The sequence below is a fragment of the Thamnophis elegans genome, chromosome 3 (genome assembly GCF_009769535.1).
Source record: "Thamnophis elegans isolate rThaEle1 chromosome 3, rThaEle1.pri, whole genome shotgun sequence".
Lineage (NCBI taxonomy): Eukaryota > Metazoa > Chordata > Lepidosauria > Squamata > Colubridae > Thamnophis > Thamnophis elegans.
In genome coordinates, this window is record NC_045543.1 from 32869970 (window position 1) to 32896762 (window position 26793).

At 39.0% G+C, this 26793-nt stretch overlaps 1 protein-coding gene across 1 annotated transcript in view; it reads left to right on the forward strand.

Annotated features, from left to right (window-relative positions):
• Nucleotides 1-26793, forward strand: part of COL4A1 (collagen type IV alpha 1 chain) — a 152361-nt gene that overhangs the window by 114208 nt on the left and 11360 nt on the right. Inside the window, exons 31-47 of the mRNA XM_032213042.1 lie at nt 735-902; nt 2413-2502; nt 5605-5757; nt 8989-9087; nt 9253-9342; nt 9464-9603; nt 11102-11228; nt 11317-11397; nt 14251-14349; nt 15002-15052; nt 18326-18511; nt 18877-19010; nt 21031-21103; nt 22127-22198; nt 22394-22522; nt 23295-23393; nt 24156-24368. Of these exons, the coding sequence (XP_032068933.1) occupies nt 735-902; nt 2413-2502; nt 5605-5757; nt 8989-9087; nt 9253-9342; nt 9464-9603; nt 11102-11228; nt 11317-11397; nt 14251-14349; nt 15002-15052; nt 18326-18511; nt 18877-19010; nt 21031-21103; nt 22127-22198; nt 22394-22522; nt 23295-23393; nt 24156-24368 (2004 nt within the window). The remainder of the gene's footprint in view (nt 1-734; nt 903-2412; nt 2503-5604; nt 5758-8988; nt 9088-9252; nt 9343-9463; nt 9604-11101; nt 11229-11316; nt 11398-14250; nt 14350-15001; nt 15053-18325; nt 18512-18876; nt 19011-21030; nt 21104-22126; nt 22199-22393; nt 22523-23294; nt 23394-24155; nt 24369-26793) is intronic.

Sequence of the window (26793 nt, forward strand, 5' to 3'; positions counted from 1 at the left end):
TTAGAAGATGCTTTAGAAAACGCCTGTAGATTTTCTAATATATAATGTAAACACTATTTTTTTCCTTTCCATCACAAGAACCTTTACCCCCATTCTCCAGCTCATTTTATCTGATAAAAATTTCTTAGAAACTTATAAATATATGAGTACTTAATAAATTTCAGTTGGTTGCCTCAGCATGGACTTTAGATTCTTTATTTTTTTTTCAAATGGATAATATATTTCCTACAAGGTCCCTTCCTTCCAGCATAAGACTAGATTATTTATTTATTTATTTATTTATTTGTTTGTTTATTCATTTATTAGACTTATATACCGCTTCATAGGGCTTTCAGCCCTCTCTAAGCGGTTTACAATTTTTTTTAGCAAATTGAGTCAGCAACTTGCCCCCACAGTCTGGGTCCTCATTTTACTCACCTCAGAAGGATGGAAGGCTGAGTCAACCTTGAGCCGGTGAGATTAGAACTGCTGAACTGCAGATAACAGTCAGCTGAAGTGGCCTGCAGTACTGCACCCTAACCACTGCGCCACCTTATTCCTTTCTGTCTGACTACCTGTCCTTGTCTATTCCTGAAGATGTGACAATTGACTCTGCTATTTACTTCAGTGTGTCCCAAGATTTACAGATGTGCAGCTGAAAATGCATTTTTCCTTCACACTTTCAGGCTTAGTAGCCAATATACTATTTTCTGTGCCAAACATTTTGTTTCCAAACCTCTTTTTGATTCCTGCAGGACCACCAGGAATCAAAGGTGAGAGAGGCCACCCGGGTATCCCTGGGCTAGATACGCCAGGACCTAAAGGAGACAAAGGGACGCCAGGAACACAAGGTCTGTCAGGTGTGCCAGGGTTGCCAGGCTTACCTGGCTTACAGGGGCAACAAGGACATCCAGGTGTTCCAGGTGGGTAATTCTTTGTAATTAATTATTTGATATAGTATAACTAACTGTACTAGTACACAGAGAAAATGAACAAAATCTTCAAGCAAAAAACTAATATTTGATTCAATTTTAATTTCACTTCTCTGCTTTGTTTGCCGCAGTTCTTGTTTAGTGACAAAAATTGGGACTGGCAACTTGGCAGTCACTAAGTGAAACCATGACTGTGCTCATGATCTATCTTCAGTTTTCTTTTGCTTTCTTTCTCTTTTTTATTTAAGAAAATTTATATGGCCCAACTCACTCTCAGTGAGTCTGGGCAGCTTACAACAACAACAAAAAAACCAATATAAAAACAATAAAACAAAATAACCCCACCCACCCCTGGTAACAATGATCAAATGAGGCATGGGATGATCTCCATCCCCGCACTGGGAACCCCAGGTCTGTTGGCAAAACCAGGTCTTCAGGGCCTTGTGAAGGAGTGCCTAAGAAGGGGGCAATCTAAGGGAGGGAGCCACTCTGAAAAAGGCCCTTCTTCTTGTTCCCGCTAGATGGATCTCCTAAGGAGAGGGGACTCGTAGCACTCCCTGCCTCCCTGCTCTGGTGGGTTGAGTAGATGTGATCGGGAAAGGATGGCCCCTCAAATAACCTTGTCCCAAGCCATTGTAGGTTTTTAAGGTGGAAATCTGCGCCTTGAACTGGACCTGGAAGCAAATCAGTAATCAGTGCAGTTCTTGTGGGAGAGATGACACATACACCCATCTAGGCCTGCACCAGTGGTGGGATTCAAATAATTTAACAACCGGTTCTCTGCCCTATTGACCATCTGGGTAGATGGGGCTCGGTGGTCCTGTGAGCATGTGGGCATGGCCAACTCAATGCCACTCACATCAATGGGCGCTTTGCCTTAGCTGTGACAATGGAATCGGGGTTAACCGGAGGGGCAGTTTCTGTAAGCAGGGCAATAAAGATTAGACTAGAAACAACACCAGAATGTTTCCTTCCTGCCTTCCTTACAGGATTAGCCCTGGAAAGTGGGGAAAAAAACAAAAGGAGATTTCTTCCAACAGCCGGTTCTCCCAACTGCTTAGAAAGTTAACAACCGGTTCTCCCGACTAGGTGCGAACTGGCTGAATCCCACCACTGGCCTGCACAGAACCATGCAGCCTACCACATTTGGAACCAAATCTGCAAAGATTGTAGATGGGTCTATCAATTGACAAATTGATAGAATATAATGATTAATATTTAAGAATTATATATCTTTATTATTGTGAATTTGTACTTATCAGTATTAATTCTGTTTTCTATCATTCTTAATTTTTTTCATAAATAAGGTTTTTTTTTTTGCGAGAATAGGAACTTTTCAAATTTACTTAGGAATATGCCACTTCAATGTAAATACAGTGGACTAGAAAAGTGCCATGTAGTTAACAGTCAGTGACATATGTTAATTGGATTTACTGTGAAAATAGAAATATATTATATAAACTTATCAATAATGTAGACAATTAATACAATTTGGTTTTAGGAGTGAAAGGAGAAATGGGAATTATGGGTACCCCTGGAATTCAAGGTCTACCTGGTCCTATAGGAACTCCTGGAACTCCAGGTGAAAAAGGTAAGAGTGACCAATGATTAGCCAAACAAAAATTAGATTTTGGCAAACTGCTTCTAATAATTGTTTTAAAAATGAAACAATTAGAAATAAAAGCCCCAAGAGAATGCTAAAATGCCTCCTAACATTTGTGCTCCTACTTAGAGTTCCATTCAGGCCCTTGTCTCAAAGGTGCTTTTTTCAAAAGGCAGAAGTCTAGGAAGCAATTCTGTTCTAGTTAATTATATGAAAGAAAGAAGTAATATTTCTTATCCAGTCCTGGGCTTCTGATTCAATCCATGTTTAAAAGAAAAATCTAAGGAGGAAGGGGATGGTTATCCTGCCATGACAAAAGATATAGCTATTGTATAATGAATTATGCTTCAGAGACAAACTAAATACAGTTCTGCTTATAATAATCTGTAGAGAAAAATGTGGTAATGTAAAAGCTGTTTGCAAGATATGCCAGACTAATAGCAGAAGGTTCATTACTGTGATGAACTTTTTTGTGCTTCAGCCTGAATTACACCTTAGTTGCTCTCCCTCTTTTTTAAAAATACTTATTATTGAAGAATTGTACAATACTAGAAAATAATATAAACTAATATAAGACATAAAAGAGTAGAAAACAACAAAAAATACAAAGTGCCAAGAAGGAAGAAAGGAATAAAAAAAAGAGAAAACACTAGAGAAAAAGCATTGGAAAAAAAAGATGTTTAAAGAAGTGAATCCTGATTGTCCTTGCAACAAGTACAAGTAAGTAAATATTTTCCCCATGCTGTTAGATACATAATTCCTTCCTTCCCATATCCCCCACTTATCCAATTGCTAGTTCAAACATTGTTACCATTTCAGTCCAAGTGTCAGCAAAAAGTGCCTAAAGGATTACTAGAATTTTATGAAAATAGTACTTACTTTAATATTGATCAATTAAATTGGCTTTATAGTCTTTCCTTTTTTCCTTTTCTTTTTTTCTTTTATGAAGTTGCTAAGTTGGATTGAATCTGCATTCACATTTTCTTTCTCTCATTTTAAAATTTTACTCAAAGCTCTAGGAAACTTCTTTTGACAAGTTTTTCGTCTCTTCATCACACTGATAATCATCTCTTCAGTTTCTTCATTTCCCAATGTTTCCACAACACTTCTAATTTCTACATCTTTTACTATGCTGTTTAAGGCAGAACATTTACTATGAATTCTTTTATTTAAATCTACTTTAAGAAATAAACTGGCAGATGTAGAAATTATTGCTGTCACTTTAGTTATAAGCTTTTCTCCCAGTTTTTCAAAGATCCTTTGAACTGTCTCATAGGTTATTTTTTAAAAAAATTATTTCTTAACATCTTTAAATAGTATGTTATTTTTTCTTCTGTTTTGTTTGGGATAAAATTTTACTTTGCAGGTAGATTTTCAGATTTGTTGTTTGAAGACCTCTTTTAACTCTAAAATATTTATAGATCCAAAAGTGTTTGCAAGTTTTATATAGTGTTTGAAGAACAGTAAAACTAACAATCCATCTTTAAGCAATGAAACAATAGCTTTTTCAAGACATAAACTGAGAACTAGAGGACTGATTTAATAAAAATTAATACTATATTGCCATCTGCTGGACTGATAAAGCCATTTCAAGCTAGAACACAAGTGATGGTTATAGATACAGGTTAAAAAAATAAGGTGAAAAGAAAAATAGGATGCTTTGGGGCTTTTAAAGAATTTCAAGAATTTAGACTAGGTTGTATGAACACAGGAAGTCCTTCATTCATTATAATAAGATGAATACTAATATAAATTTTAATCTGGGAATTATTTGTATGCTGCTACTATATGATGAGGTCAATTTGAAATTGAAAATGAGAAACTCAATTGAAAACAATTAAACGGGATTCCTACAAAATCCTACATCATTTAGAAGCATAGGAGCACCTTTTAAAGTGTTTTATTTAGAAAACGTGAAAATGTAAAAGTTTCAAGATCCAATCTAGTGGACGACCAGGACCAGAGGTTTAGTCTTCCAAGCTTTCGGACTCATCCTGGAGCCCAGCCTCTGGGAACGTCTCTCTGTTGGAATGTAATATAATATATGTGTATTGTATTGTATTGTATTGTATTGTATTGTTCTGTATTGTATTGCACAGTAGTGAATTGTATATATTGCATTACATTTCAGTAGATAGATGGATGGATGGATGGATGGATGGATGGATGGATGGATGGATGGATGGATGGATGGATGGCTGGCTGGCTGGCTGGCTGGCTAGATAGATAGATAGATAGATAGATAGATAGATAGATAGATAGATAGGTAGATAGATAGATAGATAGATAGATAGATAGATGATAGATAGATAGATAGATGATATAGATATAGATATAGATATAGATATAGATATAGATATATAAGATATAATGTATAATTCCAGATCTGATAAAGTTGTGATTTGGCCCTCTGTGTGTAAATTGTTTTATTCTATTCTAGTATATGCTGTTGGCATATTATATATTTAATGGATAGAATTAAATATATAGTAAGTAATGATGATTATGATAACATGTTAGTTTAGCATTCTCTCATTCAAATATATACAATAACCCCAATTCAGGAAAGCATTCTACTTTTTGTTTAGTTTTAAATCTTACATTCTGGAAAATAGTGTAAGTCTCACATAGTCTATCACATTCTGTTTACAGCCTTTTCAACATTTAATTGAACAATATATACTGTGTCTGTGTCTGTGTCTGTGTGTGTCTGTGTGTGTGTGACAGAGAGAGAGAGAGAGAGAGAGAGAGAGAGAGATTCTAGTCACAAGAGCACATTTTTCTTGCATGTTCTGTTGATTTCAAATTGAACTTGATCACAAAAGCCATTAACCAACTCTATTTCTGCATTAGTAGTTGGAGCATAAAATTAAATGATCATCACATTAAAGCATTGTCCACAGAGTCTGATCAATATTATTTGGTCATTGATTGTCACTGTTGCTGAACTGTTGTTGTCATTGTCTTGTAATGGAAGTTTAACAATTATTGCTGATCACCTTTTAAATACTTTATTATTGGAGGTTTGAAAATGCCATTGTTACTGCCAAGGTTAAAGGGTCCTTATATTCTCTGGATTTTGTTCTGTAGGTAGCCTAGGTTTTCCTGGAGTGGCAGGACCAAGAGGTGATCCAGGTTTAAAAGGTGAAAAAGGTGAAATTGGACTCCCAGGGGAGCCAGGAAAAATGGGAAAGGTTGACATGGAAAACATGAAAGGCCAAAAAGGAGAACAAGGAGATAAAGGTATGTCAAATTAAATAATATGTGTCATTGTTTCTGCTGTATTTTGATTGTTTTTTCCTCTATGCCTAGACAATAATAATTTTGGCGTGCCAAATAATAATGTACTTAATTTCTACCCAAATATTTGCATTACCCTCCATCTGGAACTTATAAGCAAGAAAATATTATTGACAGGGATATTGCAGACATGTAACAAGATGCCAACCTCTCCCTTGCTCAGCAAAGGAAACAAAAATATATCTTCCAAGGTGTTGGAGAAAGTAATGGTGGCCACATTGGATAGACCAGCATCTAACCCCTGTCTTTTAAATGATACCTCTTAGGATGCTGGAGGGCAACATTAAAATTTAAAAATCAAATACTAGGTTGACAAATCTATTTAGTGAGGTTCCTCCATGGTTAGTTAGTTTCTTCCTTTTTAGATGTAAAATATATCATTTTGCTAAGGTGGAGTATCAGGAAGACTAAAAGTAGCTTTCTAGAGTGTAATTTTTTTCAGAGGCATTAATTCATTGAGGATCGTCTGAAAAGGCAGATCATCCTCTCTTGATATCAAAGAGGTTTGCTCTGCTTTAGCCAAATGGAGGAGCTGTCACAGACAATTTCCCAAGAATCTGAATGAGACAAATAGCAAAATTCCCTTTTCCTTCAGAACTAAAGAAATATTATAAAAATGAAACAATTTGATCTCAAAGCAAAAGGAGAGGTGCGCTGTGTATTGCTCTTTGAAATATATACTGTATTTTTCGGAGTATAAGACTCACCTTTTCCCCCAAAAAAAGAGGGTGAAAATCTGGGTGTGTCTCATACACTGAATACAGCAGTTTTGACCTCCCAAAACCCCACCCTCTTCACAAAAGTGGATGTGCAGAAGGTTTGGGAGGCCTGCAAAGTGCTCCTGGGGGATGGAGAGGGAAAAATGAGTGAAAAATGGGGCGTTTTTTGCTCATTTTTGCCCCTCCCCAGCTCCCAGGAGCCCCCAGGCCTCTCAAACTCTCTGCATGCCCTGTTTTTCACAAAAAATGAGGTGTGCAGAGGGCTTGGGACAGTGGTGGGTTTCAAATTTTTTAAAAACCTAATCTGTGGGTGTGGCCTATTTTGTGGCTGTAGCTTGGCAGTCATGTGACCGGGCGGGTATGGACAACTTGACATCACTCATGCACATTCAGGCACATGACCCCCCCCCCAAGCCATGTGGCAAAAAAATTTGGGACTCGTATGAAGGTGGGGGGAAAGAGAGGGGAAAACCTTCCAAAAATAGACAACTGGAGGATTAAGAGACGAAATTAGGGAGATCGGAGAAGGCAGGACAGAGGGGAATCCAGTAGAAAGCTATCACACGCTGGGGAAAGAACTTTGGGAGATCTGAAAAGTCAGGACAGAGGGGAATCCAGTAGAAAGCTATCACACTCTGGGGAAAGAACTTTGGGAGATCGGAGGCGGCAAGACAGAAGGGAATCCAGTAGAAAGCTACCGCACGCTGAGGAAAGAACTTTGGGAGATTGGAGGAGGCAGGACAAAGGGGAATCCAGTAGAAAGCTATCACATGCTGGGAAAAGAACTTTGGGAGATCTGAAAAGTCAGGACAGAGGGGAATCCAGTAGAAAGCTATCGCACGCTGGGGAAAGAACTTTGAGAGATTGGAGGAGGCAGGACAAAGGGGAATCCAGTAGAAAGCTATCACATGCTGGGAAAAGAACTTTGGGAGATCTGAAAAGTCAGGACAGAGGGGAATCCAGTAGAAAGCTATCGCACACTGGGGAAAGAACTTTGGGAGATCGGAGGAGGCAGGACAAAGGGGAATCCAGTAGAAAGCTATCACACTCTGGAGAAAGAACTTTGGGAGATTGGAGGAAGCAGGACAGAGAGGAATCCAGGAGAAAACTCCTGAGCTTGCCGCTGCTGTCTGGTGGATTGTGCTGCTGGACCCCTCCATGCTTCTCCATTCACCATCTCCACTCCCAGGTATAGGACTTGACACTGAATTAAGCTAGGATTGTGCGGCCGGGCAGGGGGAGCGAGCAATGGAGCTGCTTCCAGATGGGCGGGGGTGAGCGAGCGAGTGACAGGGCCGAGGCAGGCATTCCGGAAGTTACTTCCGGGTCCACCAGTCGAACCTCCTCTCACCGGATCGGTAAATTTCACCATCCGGTTCTCCCGAGCTGGTGCGAACCGGCACAAACCCACCACTGGTTTGGGAGGTCTGCAGAGTGCGAAAACCATTTTTTAAAATTTCCTCTTCAAAACCTTGGTGCATCTTATACTCCTGTGGGTCTTATACTCCGAAAAATAAGGGTAAGTATTAAAGGAGACATTGTTATGCACCCTAAAATGTACTTACAGTATTGTCAACCCAAAGAAATTTGTGTCACTGTTTGAATATTAATGGCTAAACTTAAGATCCTCTCGGCCAGCGCTGTCAAACTCATGGCCTGTGGGCCAGATATGTCATGTTCTGGTCCCACCCATGCCCAGTTTAGTGAAGGGGGGGAAAGCCCCAATATGTCACGTGATGCCTCCATGATGCCGCAAATTTGACACCCCTGCTGTAGGCTATCAAAGAACAGATTAATTTTAATGGCATTCACTCATGCAAGAATTAAGGTCATCCAATATGCGTGCAACAGGATAGAGAGCAGTCAGTGCTCTACATTTTAGGAGGCAGTTTCAGATGATCCAGTTAGATTGTTGTTTCTCTCCAGGAACCATCCTATCTTGGACCTGGGGTTTAGCTGAATTATTGGAGGCCTCTCTTAGACTTGTAAAGCAGTATTGTTTATGCAACCTCACACAGTGATTTGGTCTTAGAAAAGAAAACCATTGTGTTGGCATGCAGAATAATTAATTGGTTTACTTATGTTATTGAACCAAGGCATAGCACACAGCAATTTTTGCCTCTGAAGTCTGAGGCAAAATACAAATACACTTCTTTTCTTCTGTTGAATGAACTGGGCTTCTGAATATGACTTTTCTTGGGTCCAGGATTATTATTGAAATTCAGGCTTGAGGTTGGGCTAGTTAAAGCTAAATGTTTCAGTATATTCATGAATATTCAAAAGTACTCTTTGATTTTGTGTTGGGATAGAAACACTATGTTTATATCTATTTGGCATTGTAGTAGCACTGTTTCTATCAACCAATCCTTGTGATATAACCAGAATTATATCATGCAGAACTTCAAGCATGGTTGAGAGAGAATCTTGACAGTAAATCAACATGTTTGATTTTTAGGAACAAAAGGGTTAATAGGAGAAAAAGGAACTCCAGGAATCTCTGGCAGGCCAGGAATGCCAGGAAAGGATGGGGATCCTGGTTTACCAGGACAAGCAGGTATGATTAAACATGTGGGTTTTTTTCCCCAGAATTCTTTTGAATAAAAGTGTATAGTACCCTTCCATGCTATAATTTTACTTTAATGGCATCTAGTAAACCCCTCCAATTATATCTCTGTAACAAAGTATGTTTAAATAAACCCAATTTTCTTTTTTAATTTAGGACCAAAAGGAGATTCGGGCAGTCCAGGATTCCAGGGTGAAGCAGGATTTCCTGGAGAAAAAGGATCAATGGGTGAAATGGGTTTACCAGGTACTATCCACCATAGACTCTGGATGATTTGGAATTTTATATTAAGTTGCCATCCATCACTCCAAATATTCAGATTAAATTTGTTTTAAGGAAAAAACTCCACTTATAATGTGTCTTTCAGGGCTACCTGGAGAAAAAGGGTTTCAAGGCCTTCCAGGTGAGGCGGGTCAGTCAGGATTTCCTGGAGTTAAAGGTGAAAAAGGACGTAAAGGAGACTCTGGACTTCCTGGAATTGGCTTCCCTGGAGCTCCTGGTGAGAAGGTATCCATAATCCTTCATAATATGTGTTAATGTCATAAACAGCATGTTGATTACTGTGCTAATGTATCTCTAATTTCAAGAGAGCTATTTAGGACTAGGTTTCTATCATAACAAAAATATAGAAGACAGGAGAAAAATTGATATAGGCGGTATAAGAAATTGATTTATCTGGAGCAAGATAATTGGAGCAGCAGCCTTTCCCTGAATTGTTTGGTGACACTAGAAGTGAAAGCCTAGGAGTTTCTGCTTGCAAAGTATGTGCATTTCTGAGGACCACCTGTACCCTTTTCTTCCTTAGCATAATAAGCTCTCGTTTCTTGTGTGGTCAGAAAGTGAAACAATAGACTGACAACTTGAGTGTAGGTACCACAGAGAAATAGCTAACAAATTATTCTGGAATGAGAAAATATTTACTAAAATTTGACTCAGAAGAGTTTTGTGTGGAGCCTTTTGTGGAGAAAAAAAGCAATTTTTTTCAGAGCAACAATGCATGCATTCATTCCAGTTTGATTTCATCACAAGAATTGTATACCATAAGTATTCAAAGCACAACTGAGTCAGAATGTCTTTGGCTAAATTATAGTTGTTGTGGCCTGGAATATAGACTAGGAATATGCACTGGATGTCATCTATTTCAGCTCAGCTTGATGCAGGAGCCATTAGAACATCTTTGACAATCATTAGCCAAATTACCAATTTATCAGATTATAGGAGGAATCATCAGTTCACATAGCAGTCTGTTTTCCTGGCTGGTAGCTTGTACAATCAGGAAGCTCCTTGTAGTTTTAATTGAGTCTGGTCAACTGATGCTACAAAATGTCCACTTGATCTTCTGTTTGACAACTCCTTACATAGTTGAAGACAGCTATAATACCTCCTTTCAGTCTCTTTTGGAGGCTAAATATATCAAAGACCTTTAAAATGTGGACAAAGTTCCTTGAAAAGGTTTGACTGATCATACAAATACTTGATGTACATGTGAGAGCCAGCAGAGAAGAATTAACTGGGACAATCCAAGTAACTTCAATCTATTCATTCCCATCTCACGTAACCTCCATCAACTCAGCCATCTATTCTCAGTAAGAAATGTTTCTTTGGGAACAAGGTTTTGCAAAGATCATACCTGGGAAATTCCAGAAATATCTTTTTCTAGGTATCATCTTAGTGTATTGAAATTGGCAGTATCAAAGAATAATAATGCATAACATTGTACATGTTTATATGTGAGTTGCCTTTATGCATACACATTACACAACTTCTCTGCTTAGCTTAGGGATAAAGAGCATACAGTGAATATTTAGGTTTTGTGCCAATCCTTTGGAACATCTCCCTATAGTTTTCTTTCTTGGGTGGTTGAAAGTTACATATTATAGCAAATTTTAACTGGAGTAAAATGAACTTTAGGGCAAATGTCTGGGAAAAAATACTTAGTATTGGAAAAGAACTAAGCATCTCCGATTAAACTAAATGTATTTTCTTCTTCTTCTTCTGTCCATAGGGCGAACAAGGATGGCCGGGCAATTCAGGCTTACCTGGAGACAAAGGTGAAAAGGGTATTCCAGGTATTTCAGGCATCCCTGGATCCCCAGGCATCAAAGGGCAGTCTGGCCTTCCAGGTTCTCCAGGTGGGTGATCCAAAGGGTCCTGTATTATTTTGTGACAGTTATTTAGGCTATAAATTAAACAGGTGTGCTTTGCTTTTTTTTAAAAAAGGTGTTCCAGGACTGGCAGGTGAAAAGGGACAGAAAGGAACCCCAGGCTTCAGTGGTGTTCCAGGGTTAAAAGGACAACCAGGTAAAAAACTTGGGACAATGCTTCATCTCTGAATGGAAGGTCAGGTTTTCTCTTTGATATTTTTGTCTCATGTACTTGGAGCCATGTTAGCTCATGCTTGTCAACTGCCTAGTTGGCGAATCCAGAAAAAGAAACTCCTGGGACATTATTTTACTAAGAGTATAAACTTCACTGAATAAGTCCCCATTGGCACAGAAGAAGCCAACCAGCTCTGGCTTCCTGTGCAAAAGCACTCATGGTTCATTCCTCTTTTCCCCAAGGGCCACCCACAATCCATTATATCCACCAATCATTTCTGTTCATTTTGTTATGAGAACCAGTCAGCCAGGCTGTGACATCTGCTCTGGATGTCCTTGAGGGTGGGAGCAACGTCTCACGGGAACCAAGGATGCTTGGATGCCGTTCCACTCACACTTGCATACCAAACCACCGCCATTCTTTGTCAAGCTGCAAGCAAAGCAGAATATAGGTGAAAGTTCGAGTCAGTCTTGACAATGCTGAAAGCTGACTTAAGGGCTACAAATACAGGTTAAGATGGTAATCAGATTGTAACTGATAAGGTGATATACACGCGTCCTCTGCTTTTGTAATACATGAAATAAGATACCCTGTACTCTAGTTTCAACTTGAGTGTTTTCTAGAGAAAATTTGCATTAATCCTAGGCTAGAAATGCACAACTGTTTTTTAAGTCCAAGGATAGCACTTTGAATGCATTATATTACAATGCAATACATATTCAACAACATTACAGAATAATATCAAATAAGTGGAGGAGATCTGAACTCAAACTGGCTTGATTTAATTTAATTCTGATTAATCAAAATTAAATATAATTAATTAAATACAATTAATATGATTATCAACCATGAGTTTTTTAAACATTGAAAATGATTCCTGGTGGTAGCTTTATAAGAGCTTTGGCTTTCCGGGCTAGTGTTCTGTTTCAGGCACAAATGGACTTTTAACTACCGACTTATTTATTTATAAATTGAATTTAAATCACATGTAAAGATATATCCAAGTCATTTGGAATCATATTGATTGATCTTAAGATCTTCTTCCATTTATCTGTTAAACAAATTAAGAACTTTTCAACATAGTAAAAATAAAAATGAATTTTATTGCTCTTCAATTCAATCAGTGCTTTTCGTGTTAGAGCAAGATTTATGCACTTGTGTAAGTGTCAGAACCTTGTACTCTATTTCAGCACTGATCCCTCACAAATTAAAAGTAAAGTAAAAATAAATTCAAACATTGTAAATGATCAAAGCCTTGCATGTTTTCATCTGAAACCTTAAAAATTTCAGGTGCTTCTGCTTAAGATCCCATGAGAGCTTTGTGCTTTAGTGAACACAATTACTATCTACTTCCTACTACATCCTCAAACCCCCATAACTTTCACCTTAAACTGTCTACTGTTGACCTCACCCCAGACTCAATTAAGGGGTCAGTAGGGGCGTGCATAAGTGCACCAGTGTGCCTAACGTCCCTGTCCTAATGTCCCCATTTATTTGTACCCATTTCCTGTGTTCTTATACATGTTTATTCTTATTCCTGTTATCTTGTACATGAGTGACAAAATAAACAAATAAACAAACAAATAAATAAATAAATAAATAAATCTATTCATTGTATTTATTATGTTTGGAGGTTGGTCATATTTCAACTGGTGGAAATTGGGAAGCATTTACCTTAAACAGCAACATATAATTCGGGGGGCAGCCAGAAAATCACTGCTGTAATTCCTTGGAGTCTCACCCCAACTTCTATATGAATGTAGGGGAATTACATTATAGCTTCCAGTAAACAAAAACTCCTCTTAGTTCATTCTAACGCTTCAGTGACCTGTCAGTCATCCAACTGAAAGGAATGAAATGAAAATTATGAGGTACTCTGTCTCCCTCTCCTCCCTCCCTCTCTCTCACACAAGGTGTAGAGAGCCACAGAGACACTTTGGAGAAAAACAAAAACAAAAGCATGCTATTAGAAAACAGAGCAGATCAAGAAGAAGCACAGACTGCCTCCACTCTAACTCTCAGGGAAGTAAGAGGGACAGAAGTGAAGCTTTCGATATTCTAGTAGTGTAGCCTGCCACAATAAAATACAATTCCAGTCAGATTAGTGGAATCAGTTTTCTGACCTGGCTCACCTCAAAGGGCTCAAAGACACACAAAAATAAACATATCTAAACCCTTCATGCTGAAAAACACTGATAGTAAACTGTTCTGACCCCACTCTGTACGGTGAGTCACGCCGACACAAGATTACTGTTAGCCATGCTTTATTCACAGTAATTACTCACAGACAAGACTTTGGCAGCAACCCAGACTCCCACAGATAAGAGATACACACAAGAGCTTCTCCAACTTAGTAAAATGGTTGTGTCCTGCAAAAGGTCTCCTCCCAAAGTCTCTTCTTATATACTCTCTTGGGAGGAGCCTAATCACAACCACCTGAGCCTGATTATCATCTATGTCACCGTAATTGCTGCCTGCACTTCTCCGCCCTTCTTTGCCTGGCGTCCGGGACCAACTCCCTTTGCTCCTCCCCACTGTTCCAGAGCCTGACGTCAGGGACAAACTCCCTTTGGTTTTCACCGCTGCTCCATGCCTCAGGCGCCTCCTGGTGGCCAACCAACCTCTCTGGTCCCTGCTCGGAGTCTGAACCCTGCCCAGGGTCCTCCACATCTTCCAGAGCCGACTCATAGGGTCCCTCGCTATTGGAGTCTGTCAGCAGCTCCAACGGCTCCTGATGGGCCACAACAGTAAACATAGAAGGAAGCTTCTCTGAATGCATAAATAACATATTTGTTGGTTTCTCAGCATGATGAGTCCTATATTCCTATGTTGCAGGTGACCCTGGAGCACAGGGCCCACATGGAACTGCTGGAGAAAAAGGTGAGCCTGGTTTTGATGGAATCCCAGGCACTCCTGGTTCAAAAGGTGATTCAGGTAAGACTTTTTACCTCCTTGGTTTTCTGATATTAAATATAGGTGTTATGTCAGATGTGGAGTTATATAATAATTGTCTGAAATCTCTAAATAACTTTGCAGTTTGAAAGATTAAATATATACGTAACCAATGTTTTATATATACTATAAGAAAATGAATGGTACATAAGAAAATGGATGTAAATTTTCCTAGGAAACCAGTGCTGCTGCTGCTGCTGATACAGAACAATCTAAGCATATCTGGTTGTGCACTGTTTCTGCACTTATTCTCCTGAGCCCTCTGAATGTCATTCAGGACCTTCAAAGCCCCAGTATTTTGACAGAATGTGCTACTATAAATTACTTTGCACTTTTCCTTCTCTACCTTCACTTCCCTTCTCCTTCCCACCTTTCCTCTATACATTTTTTCTTAAGAAGGGTGCAAGATCCAAAGGGGTAGAAATTGTCTGTCTGTCTATCTATCTATCCAATTTAACTGCCACATTATGGAAAGAAGAGAACATTTACAAATATAAATGTTTTACAGTATGAGGAAAATTATAGGGTAACGTCTTAATTCTATTCTAAAATACGAAGCTATCACCTGATTGGACTATTTAGGGAACATGCTGCATGTTTCTCAATTTCTTAGATCCTGTGTTTATCTTTACAGGTCTTCCAGGTAGAGGATTTCCTGGAATTCCAGGTGGAAAAGGAGAAAGAGGTAACTTATTAAAAAATCAAATGTAAAGAATCCTCAAAGTCCATCTACTGTTTCCATTTTTCTTTGCCATTAATGGCATGTAAGATGTTCTGAACCTGAAATATTAGATTGAAATGCCCATTTGGAGTCTTATTTACTCAAATAAAGCAAAACATGTGTATTTGATTTGTATTTTGAGCTTCGCACAAACTCTATGATCTCCTTCCATGCTCAGAACAAAGCTTCTTGGAGTTCTGTTTAGAGTGTTTCCTGTACTGTGGCTAGACTTTTGTAGCGCATTGTTCCACTCCATAGTCAGACCTGAACAGCAGAAGGGATCAATCATTGACTGAATAAGAGGACTGAATAAGTAGGAAACTCCTACTATTGCAGCTGCTGGAGTTTGTTTTGCTGGTGGGCATCTAGCAATCCCCACCTCCCCCAATTCCCACGTTTGGCTTTGTTGTTATTTTAACTTTAAAGCAGTATGATGATCCTAGTTAGATGTAAAAAAGATTCACTCTCTCCTCTCCTTGTAGAATTCACCCATATTTATAGCTCCCCTCTCCAGAACCACCATCATCCCTCTATTTAAATGTAAATTTGAGGAAACTTAATTCTTCTAACCAGTGACATTTTGTGTAGACTACTACTGATAACACTGCTGAACTGTTTTCAGGGGCCTAGACAGCTTTTTCTTTGTAACCAAGACTCATCTTTATGGCTTCCACCAGCCTCCCCTAGAGAGCTGGTTCCCTCTCCTCTCATAAAATCCCAGAAATCACGTCTGCTGAAATGACTACTTGAGCAGCAAGAGGGAATGTTAGGCATGACATAACAAGAAATGTACTGATGCCTCCTTGACCTTTCTGACTTGGAATGTCTTTTCCTATGAGAGGGCTCCAGGTGCAACCACTCAAGAATGAGCCAGCAGTGTGCTGCAGTAGCCAAAAACCCCAACACAGTTCCAGGCTGCATCAACAGAGGATAGCATTATACTCACAAGAAGTGATAGTACCACTTAATACTGCATTGGTGAGACCACACTTGGAATACAGTGTCCACTTCTGGTCATCATGATATAAAAAAAGATGCTGTGACTAGAAAATGTGCAAAGAAGAGCAATAAAGATGATAAAGAGTCTGGAGCTAAATTATATGATGAATGCCTAAGGAACTAGGTATGTTTAATCTAATGAAGAAGAGACTGGGGGGGAGATATGATAGTTGGCTTCCTGTACTTAAAAGGGCTGTCACAGGGAAGAGGTCAACAATTATTGTTCAAAGCACATGAATGCAGGACAAGAAGCAATAGGTGGGAGCCTATCAGAGGGAGATTCGACCCAGAAACAAGAAGAAATTTTCTGACAATCGGAACAATTGATCAATGGAAAAGCTTGGCTCATGGAGTTGTGGGTGGTCCATTGCTGAAGGTTTTCAAGAAAAGATTGGACAACCATTTGTCCATGATGCAGTAAGGACTCCTGCCTTGGGCAAGGAATTGGACTAGGTATCCAAAGTCCCTTCCAGCCCTATGATTCCTTGCAATGAAACTGGGCAGAGAAAGCTACACTGAGCCAGTTTCTCTTCTTTGTTCTTTTTTCCTGGATGAATTCGAGAAGGATCTGGGTTCTAAACTCACAGAGCAACTTCAAACTGGAGTCATGCTTCAGCACAAGCTTTTGGTGATGTCCAAATATTTATACTTGGCAGCCTTTGTAGTCCAAGGATGAAGAGTGTATTTTCAGAAATAATAATCTTTCTTAACTAATAAGCAAGTACTGGACCACATAACATCAGACTTGTCACTGGAAGGCAAAATCATGAAACTGCATCTCACTTACTTTGGCCATGACATGTGGGAAATTCACTGGCAAAAGCAATTATTTTTCCTCTGTTCATAACATTTTATTAAATTATAGAATAATTATGTTTTGAAGAGTTAGTGGTAAAAGGAAACCAGGCTGTCAAAGAACATGGCTGGACACCGGCCAGAGCATAGAAAAACTGGAAGAAGTGTAGTGCAAGATTGGAAGACATGGAGAGACTTGGCCCATAGAATCACCAAGAATCGGACATGACTGAATGGATCTCTTCATCCTTATCCATCTTGGTAGAAAGACATTTTGTTTATTGAAAAATAGATTATAGGAAGATAAATCCTCCACATCTTTGTTTTCTTTCCATATCCATTTTTCTAAAGTAAATTCCCAGACGCTCCATTTCAAATTTAATTCTGCCAGTACCAGTTTTTCTTTCCATAGCTTAAAGCACTTGTCAAATTAAACTATTTATCTTGGAGAGTTTTTCCTTAGGAAAATTAACAGTCATACCAGCCAGCGTAATTCTCTCTTTAGCTGCACCATTATTATTATTATTATTATTATTATTGTTGTTGTTGTACAATTGTATCACAGCGGCCAGTTGTTTCGCCGGATTTGGCATTGATTACTAGTCGGGCCCCACCCAGGGGCCTAGGACGTTGTAATGTATTTTCGTAATATGTGTGCAGATCCAAGCAGTGCGGCTTTTTGCATTTGACTGATGGCGATTTTGTCAATTTTTAACTGTTTTAAATGTAATTCCAGTGCTTTTGGAATAGCACCCAGTGTACCAATTACCACTGCTGGTTTGTGGCATAATTGTTGAATTTCGATTTTTAAGTCCCGGTATTTTGCAATTTTTTCATGTTCTTTCTCGGCGACCCTGCTATCACCTGGTATTGCAATGTCTATGATTGTAACCTTATTTTTCTCAACCAGTGTGATGTCTGGTGTATTATGCACCAGTATTTTGTCCGTTTGTATACGGAAATCCCACAAGATCTTGACCATCTGATTTACGGTGACTTTTTCAGGCTGATGTTCCCACCAGTTTGTTGCTGTTTTAATATTATAATTTTTGCACAAATTCCAATGGATCATTTGTGCTACTGAATATTATTATTATTATTATTATTATTATTATTATTATTATTATTATATTCCAAATAGACTTAGACCAGAATCAGTTCAGCCTTCAACAGAGTTGAAAGTTTAAATGAGAAATTAACCTTCTCTTCCTTCCCTCTTCCCACCTCTGGTTCCTTGAAGTTTTAGTAGGGCAAGCTCTGGTCACTTTTTAGTAGGGCAAGCTCTGGTCACTTTTGAGCCCTATGAAATTATAATAATGCAATATCTTTGTTAGTCACTTGACTAAGTACGTGGATATTCTTCTTAGGGATCAACTTGGGTGTTCAATGTTGTTGAACTCAGAATACCTCATCTAACCACAAAGCGGTTGTTTTCAATCTTAGGTCCTAAAGGAGATGTGGGCTCTCCAGGGAGTCCTGGGAGTTCAGGAGTTCCTGGCACAAAGGGAGACATTGGATTTGTTGGCCCACAAGGTCCCCCAGGCCAACCAGGCATTCCTGGGTTGCCAGGGAATATTGGAGAGGGCCCCAAGGGTGACCGGGGGCCCCAAGGGCAACCAGGGCTTCAAGGTAAGATATGGATCTGTTCTAGACAAACTAACCATCAATAAAATGACTGTTTTATGTTTAAGTAAGTTTGACTGAATGAATTTATAAATACTTTATAAATACTACCTTAAAAATGCTGTCTTACAGAAGTAGCAGGATCTTTTGTAATTGTCACAATGAAGCCATAACTTATTTCTCTATTATAGCATTTTTGTGTACTACAAATTTGTGAATATTAGATAAATCGATGATCAGAGCCCATATGACTGAAACCTTATTATTTATTAACCCCAAGTACAGTCTTAGTTTTAAAGAGGACAATAACAAGCCATGTTTTCTTGCAAAATAAATCTGGTCAAGAAATACTTTCCCCCTGTTTACTTTAGGACTTCCTGGGCCTCAAGGATTTCCAGGAGTTTCAGGATTACCAGGAGAAAAAGGAGAAAAAGGAAGTCAAGGTTGGCCAGGGCAATCTGGGCAACCTGGACCCAAAGGTGACCTGGGAGTTCAAGGAATCCCTGTAAGTTACTATTACAGCCATGACTGATTGCCCTACAATTGTTACACATAACAACATACTAGCACAAAGAGCTCATTATTTTCAGTCAGTGGATTTTCTTCTAAGAGCAAGGCGCTCTGAATCAGGCAGTTAATACTTAAACATACAGTATATTTTACCAAACCCTAAACTTCTCATGGAATGGTGACCTCACGTGTGCATATAACATAAACAAAACCTAGGATGAGATGGAATCATGTGGCAAGGCTTTTGTTGCTTGTCCCTTGTTGTGGAACAGTTCCACTTTATCACTGACTGAAAGGGCTTTCATATGGAGGATCCCAAATAGCTCTAAGGGTTATTCTCACCCACTGCTTGCTTTGACCTGAAGGACAGACAGACCATATATTCTCTTCCTTTCTTTGCCTTAATCTTAATCAAGCCAGAGCTTTCATCCATGATCGAAGGAGCTTGGTAAAATGAAGAATCTGAGCACTTCAAGAGCAGATGTTCATACATTTATCAAAGTACATACAACAATTAAATTAATCTTGCAGCTTTCATATAAAGGAAAACAAATTTGAACGTTTACATAAAAACATTGAGGCAATCCTTCCATAGGAGCAGGCAAGCCACTCCCTGGTCTTTGAAAGAATATTATCACTAGAAGAGAAAGCTCTGACTTAGCCCAAATCTTTTTATCAACTATTGGAAAGGCAACATTTCCTTACAGAGAAACTAATGGATCACAATCAGTGTACTATTACGGATACACCTGTGGTTTCATTTACTTTATTGGGAAGGGGGAACAAAACCTCACCAACATGTCAGCAGGCAACAAAGTGCTTTATACTTCCAACAGTTTCATTTTGAGTCTCAAAAACTCATTTTGTCTTTGCTAAAGTCAAATACCTCTGAGTGAAAAATTTCAGATCTCTTTATTTGTGGCTCTTCCTGCAGCTTTCCTCACTATAGTTAATGTTCCGAATGAGGAACTAAAGGCTCATACCAGTGGCCCTGTTTGCTGGACTCTGCAAATTGGTCACCTTTGCTTCTGCTGCATCTTCCTTTTGCAAGCAGATACACTTAATTAAATCAATTTCCTCATTTTAGCAAGTGATTGCCCAGTGATAGAATTACATTTGGATATCCAATTTGATGTTAGGTTCTTCCAATGAAGGAGAAAGAAGATTGGTGTTGCCTTCCCCTCAGTGAATGAAGTGTTTGTAACCCACTTCTTAACAGCCAGTTTGCTTGGCAGAGAGAGTTAAGACTCAGAGTTAAGACTTCTAAACTACAATGCTCTGTAGGATTTGCAGCCTTATTCTTCTTCCTGCAGAGCGTATTATTAGCTACATCATACATTTAGTTAAGGATCAAGCAGCATTTCCTTCTATCTTTTTCAAAATGGGATGACAGTTTAAGACACCTTGTTTAGTTAAAAACACCTATAACTTCTTTAAAATGGAAACATTTTTCAATTTTCAGCTACTTCAAGTTTAATTATTAACTTCAATTTTCAGTTTTGGCTACCTGGAAATGGCAGGTACTGTACTCCAAAATCCCCATAGAAATCCCTCACTGTGCTTTCCAGTTAATTAAGCAGAGTGATAATATGCCTTCCAAATAGCACATATGTATTTTTCTTTGCTGGTCGATCTTAGAAATAGATAAGTTTTTCCAATCAGGGAGTACAAGAGGACAATTTCAAGAAACATACCAATCACAATACAGTAGAATAAAAATCCATATAGGAATACTCCTGATCCGCAAAGCTGGATTTTAAGGGATCTAGATCCTGTCACCTTGTATAATATCTGAAGCAGTGAGGAATGTTCTAATTTCTTTTTGTCTAATTTTTTAAAGCCTCCTGTGTTCTCATTCCCTCTGGTTTTAATTCTTCGTATATGAAGAATTCTAATTTTCTCTCTGATTTTGAAGGATTGCATTGAGTTGCATGATATTATTTTAAGAAATTAGCCATTCTTCTGTCAAACTGCTTAAGCACCAAAACTGAGGGTTCTTCTTTTGTCTTATCCAGGGCAGTCCTGGTTTCCCTGGAACTACTGGTCAAAAAGGTGACATGGGACCTCCTGGAATTCCGGGTCCCCAAGGTATGAGAAAAAAATACTCATTCTGCTCTGATATTGTACCACATGAAGAAGAAATACTGTTCCTATTGCTAATATTGCATTTCTGATTCATTTGAACGGGAAACTGGCTTCAACTTCACCAGAAATAGCCAGCACTATTCCAATCACATTGGAAGTATCCCAAGCTTGAAGCAGTTTAAAACAGGACCCTTTGAAACAGGGATAGCGTCAAATTTTTTAGCAAGGGTGGGCGTGGCCATGGTGGGTGTGGCCTAGTCAGCTTCCTGCATCATGGGGAGAGGGTGTTTTTGCCCTCCCCAGGCTCCAGAGGTTTTTCTCGAGCCTCCGGAAGGGCAAAAACGGCCTCCCCAGGCTCCGGAGGCCCTTCCCAAACTTCCAGTAGGCCCATTTTTCACCCTCCCCAAGCCTCCATGTGCGCCCTGCACTTACCTACATCCAAAACGGGCTACGTGGAGACTCCAGGGAAGGGAGGGGTGGGCAGGGCCATCCAGGAGTGGGATTTGGGGGTTCTCCGAACTGCACAGAATCTTAACCAGAGGTTCTCCCAAACCACTGCAAACCCCCAGCAGCCCACCCCTGCTTTCAAGCTTTGAACACTGACACAACCACAGCCAGAACACTTGCAGTACAGGCAGGACAAAGGGAAGAACATTTCAAATTTGGAAGAATTTAAATCTGCTTAGTTGAAGTCATGATATATTTGAAATCTATCTACTAAGACAAATGGAGCAATTGTGGCTGTGAGGGATAAGATGCCACATACTGTTTCTCGGTCCTTCGTCTCATTAGTTGTGTTTGTGAGGGGGAGTTTTATCCTTTTACCTTAAATAAATAAGAAGGAAACTGATGATGAAAGGATGAAAAATAATGAATACTGTATATAAAAGTGAATAAAAAAGTCAAGAAATATTGGATAATAAGGATAAAATCAATGGGGCCATTGGGTATGTTGGAATGAGGAATTTAAAAATAGATAAAGGAAGAGTTTCCCTTGGTAACAATGAAGATTTCCTTTATTTCCAGGTCTAAAAGGTTCTTCGGGGTTTTTGGGATCCAAGGGAGTACAAGGTGACCAAGGGTTTCCTGGAAGTAAAGGTTCGTGTTGGCATTTTTTATTTCAGATTTGATTATTTTGAAAAGAATTGTTGAGAAAGAGTCGAAATAACTTGGTGAAATCCACCCAATCTCTTTTTTACATTTAAAGTCCCGTAGAAGGTGTCCTTCTGATCCTTTTATTTCCTGGCTTCTGTGGATGTTGGCTTACTGTGCTTCTTGCTTTATCCCTGCCAGGTCTGCCAGGCCCACCAGGTCCTCCAGGCCCTTTTCAACTTCTGAAAGGTGAACCAGGCCTACCTGGCACTCCAGGCCCTGCTGGCCCCAAAGGAATTCCTGGTTTTCCAGGACCAAAAGGACAACAAGGTAAAAGGATGAGATCACTTCTTGAAGTGATTGGGAAGACTACCTCTTGCTCTGCCAAGATGTCTTATACGTCTTATATGCACTAAATCCAGAGGCTGTTAATAGGCTTTGCAAATTGGACAGCTGCTTTAATACAACAGGACAAAGTTATATTTTTTGTGGTAAATGTGGGCCTCTTGTGCTTCTGTGATTTTCCCCAGTGGAGGCTCTACTATCACTAGCGACCTAGAACTAAAGAGAAATATCCTAACAGTGAGAACGATTTATCATTGGAACGGCTTGCCTTTAGATGTTGTGGGTGCTCCATCACTGAAAACCTTTAAGAAGAGTCTGGATAGCCACTTGTTTGGAATCATGTAGGGCCGTGTTGTCAAACCTATGGCACATGGAGCCATATTTGCTGGCACGGCAGCCTTCAGCTCCAGCACACATGTGCGTGCCAGCCAGCTGATTTTCAGCTTTCTGGAGGGCTGGGGAGGCCCTCCAGAGCCTGGGGAGGGCAAAAACTCCCCCCTTTGCAAGAGGGATTGCGTGCGCACACACGGGGAGTCACATGCGCATGTTCAGGTGGGGGCACACAATTTTGGCACAACTTTAGAAAAAGGTTAGCCATCACTGATATAGGGTCTCCTACTTGAGCATGGAGTTGGATCAGAAGACTTCCAAGGCCCCTTCCAACTTCGTTACTCTTTATTCTTTTATTCATCATCATCCCTATTTTTCGTGACTTGAATTCTATAAGTGAATTGTGACTGCATTTTCATTTCAATAGGTGTAACAGGACCATCGGGTTTGACTGGCCCCCCAGGAATACAGGGAATTGACGGCACACCTGGTCAGAAAGGAGATAAGGGCCCTGTGGGTCCTACAGGCAAGTCTGATCATATTGCTGGAGCCAGCTTAATAGCCTCATAGTAAATTCAGCAAAGGGCATTTTAAGAGGATAAGCTTGAGAGAAAGATCAATTTTCAGGAGAAAAACAATTGTTACGAAATTGGTGAGGTGGTTTGTCTTTAAACCATATTAGTCTTTGGCTCTGAGAGTGACTATTCTCCCCCACCGCACCTCCAACACAAAATAAATATACCATTTGAATCCTAAACAAATTTATTCTGAAGCTCTGACTTTGTAGAAGGGGACCTTGAGCTTGGAAGCAACCCAGGCAAAGAAGCCAGAATGCCTGCAAATGTGCTCAGAGGTTTTGGCTATGTGGAAGATGTGGGATGGCTAAAGCAGAACCAAGACTGCAAAAAATGGCAAAGATTGAGCTGTACTTGAACATAATTCCATATAATAAAAGTTTGGGTAGAGGCTCTTTTGGCTTCATCTCCAGGAGTATCATCTTACCAAATGAATGCAATGAAGTAAAGCTTTAATTCTCGGGTCCAGGTCTGTTCTCCATCTTTGAAATTAAAGAAATCCTTTATTCTGTTTAAACACATTCTGATTTGGGTGATCTGACTTGCATCAGATCATATTCCAAAATAAAATTGAGAATTTATAAAATTAGAGATTTGTAGCAATTATAAAATATACGAGGACTTTGATAATAACTAAAATCAAATCATGTCATCAAGTTAGAGATACAGCTTTCTTTTCACAATGTCAGTGCTCTTATCATTGTTTCTGGTAGGTCCGAGAGGCTTTCCTGGTCCCCCTGGTCCTGAAGGCATGCCAGGGGTGATGGGTCCACCGGGCAGACCCTCTATGGCTCATGGTTTCCTCGTGACCAGGCACAGCCAAACCACAGAGGACCCCTCCTGTCCATTTGGGACAAGAGTCATGTTCTATGGATATTCTTTGCTTTATGTACAAGGCAATCAACGGGCCCATGGTCAGGACTTAGGTAAGCAAGCACAGAAGGAATCCTATAAAATGAGTATTTGTTATATTAATCAATTTTACATTTCAAAAGGGCAGCATTTTATGCTAAGTTTTTATGTTCATCAATTGTTTCATAAGGATGGCAGAGAAATCGATCTGGTTCATATATTTCTGTAAACTTACTCAATTCTGCATATAATCTGAATGAAACAAATATAAAAGTATATTTGTGAACATTTTCAAACTCTTGTAATATGTACATGTGTATATCAATGAAAATTATTCTCAAAAGCATGTATGAAAAAGAAATAGCATAAAAGGACATTGTACACGGGAAACTGCATATAAAAACAGTTCAGGCTTGGAAAAGTCAATGTTTGCATAGACTTTTTTTTAATGGAAACGGATGCAAAAATAGTCGGAAACAAACTGATGGTCAGCAAAATTGGAAAGTGACACACAGTCCCCCATGTGGGACAAGTGATAGCATCGAGCCTCAGAGTCAGGCAGGTGCTCTGACAGTATCTTGAGTAATACAAGGAAGTGTTCAAGGCACATATGCCTCGCAAAGCTGAGCAAAGTTTATTTTTCAGGTCATCTGAAATAAGGATGTTTCTTGAGGGTAGTGATGTTTCTGAATCTATGTCAGGTTCTGATATTTTTATTTTTAATTAGACTTTATGCACCTTTATGGAAGCTCTCTTCAACTTACGGCTATAGCTCAACACAGAATTCTATTTTGGCCATGTGGCCATTTCCCCTCCACCTCTAACACTTGGTGGTGTTTACAAGTAACACTCGACTTATGACCACAATTGAGCCCAAAATTTATGTTGTTAAGTGAGTTTTGCATAGTTTTACAATCTTTCTTGCCACAGTTGTTAAGTGAATCACTGCAGTTGATAAATTAGTAACTCTGTTATTAAGTGATCTGACTTCCCCATTGACTTTGCTGGTCAGAGGTTCACAAAAGGGGGTCACATGACCTTGGGACACTGCAACCATCATAAGCATGAACCAGCTGTCAAGCATCCAAATGTAAATCACATGATCATGGAGATGCTGCATGTGAAAAACTGTACATGTTTTATTCATTTAACTGTGAAAAACTGTCATAAGTCACTTTTTCCAGTGAGGTTGTAACTTTGAATGGTTACTAAATGAATGGTAAGTCAAGGACTACTTGTATTTTACTCAGATAATGTATGGAAACCAAATCTATCCTTCATTATACATTTTACTACACTCTGAACTTTTCTTTCTGCCCTTCTCTCCAAACATCCCTTATCCTCAGAAACATGATTGCAGCTACTGAATGTTCAGAGAAGTCTAGTTCTCTTTGAGGAGTCCTTGATGCTCTCTGAGCTTGCTTGTTTTCTTGCAGACATTTCATTACCGATACTAGGTAACATCATCAGTGCTAGTTCTATTTCAAAAGGCCATATGAGTTTAGAAAGAATAAATACATTTGGGCAAAATAGTTTCTAACTCCATTTCCTCAAGGTGCTGCATTCTTTTTTTTATTTTTATTTTATTTTTAATTTTCAAAACAAACATCCTTCTTTATATGCTATCAGTTGGTTACAAAAAGACTTTCGTGCAACTCTTCCACAATCAACAAACATAATTTATTTTAACTCAGATATTTATACATATTACCATCATCATATCTCCATTTTCATTTGACTATAATTGTTTAAACATCCTTCATCATAAAATATACCAAGATTTAATACATAACCACATACTGGCCTTTCATTTACTATTTCTAAAATCCTCCATTGACACTGAATCCTTATGTCCTATTCTAGCTAAACATCCATAATACTTAATACCAAAATTTTCTAATCCTCCTTTCCAAATCACTGTTTACAATTTACATCCAGTTTGCTTATGTTATACCCATATCTATATGTACATTGTTATCCTTATCCCTCCTTTATTTAACTATTGTCAGCTTTCCAAATACCATGTAGAATCAAATCAGAATCGAAGGCAACACTATGCTTAAAGTTCCAATTTAATGAAGCAGGCATGTTGGCACATAGCTGTGGGGATTCCAACTCTGGAAGTTATATCAGAATCCCACCCAGTTAAAAGTTCATGATCTTGTCCCCACACCCACAGTCCATCACATGGTCCAATCTCTTCCATGCTGGCATCCATGCCCAGCTTCTTCCGGTCAGGTGTGAAAGTGTGAAGACAAAGGATGACCTTGGCTTCTAGCAAAGAATGAAAACAATACATTCCAAAATCCTACTCCTTCTAATCCCCCCTCCCATTGACTATACTTAAAGAAACAGCATAATGAAATTAGAGAAAGTGTGGCAGGCCAAAATTCTAAAAGGAATATAAATGCAGGCCTGACAACTATATCCTGTATCATAACATTTCTCCCCTAATAATCAAAGCTTTAACTGTATCTAACTTAGTTATTTTTAAAAAAA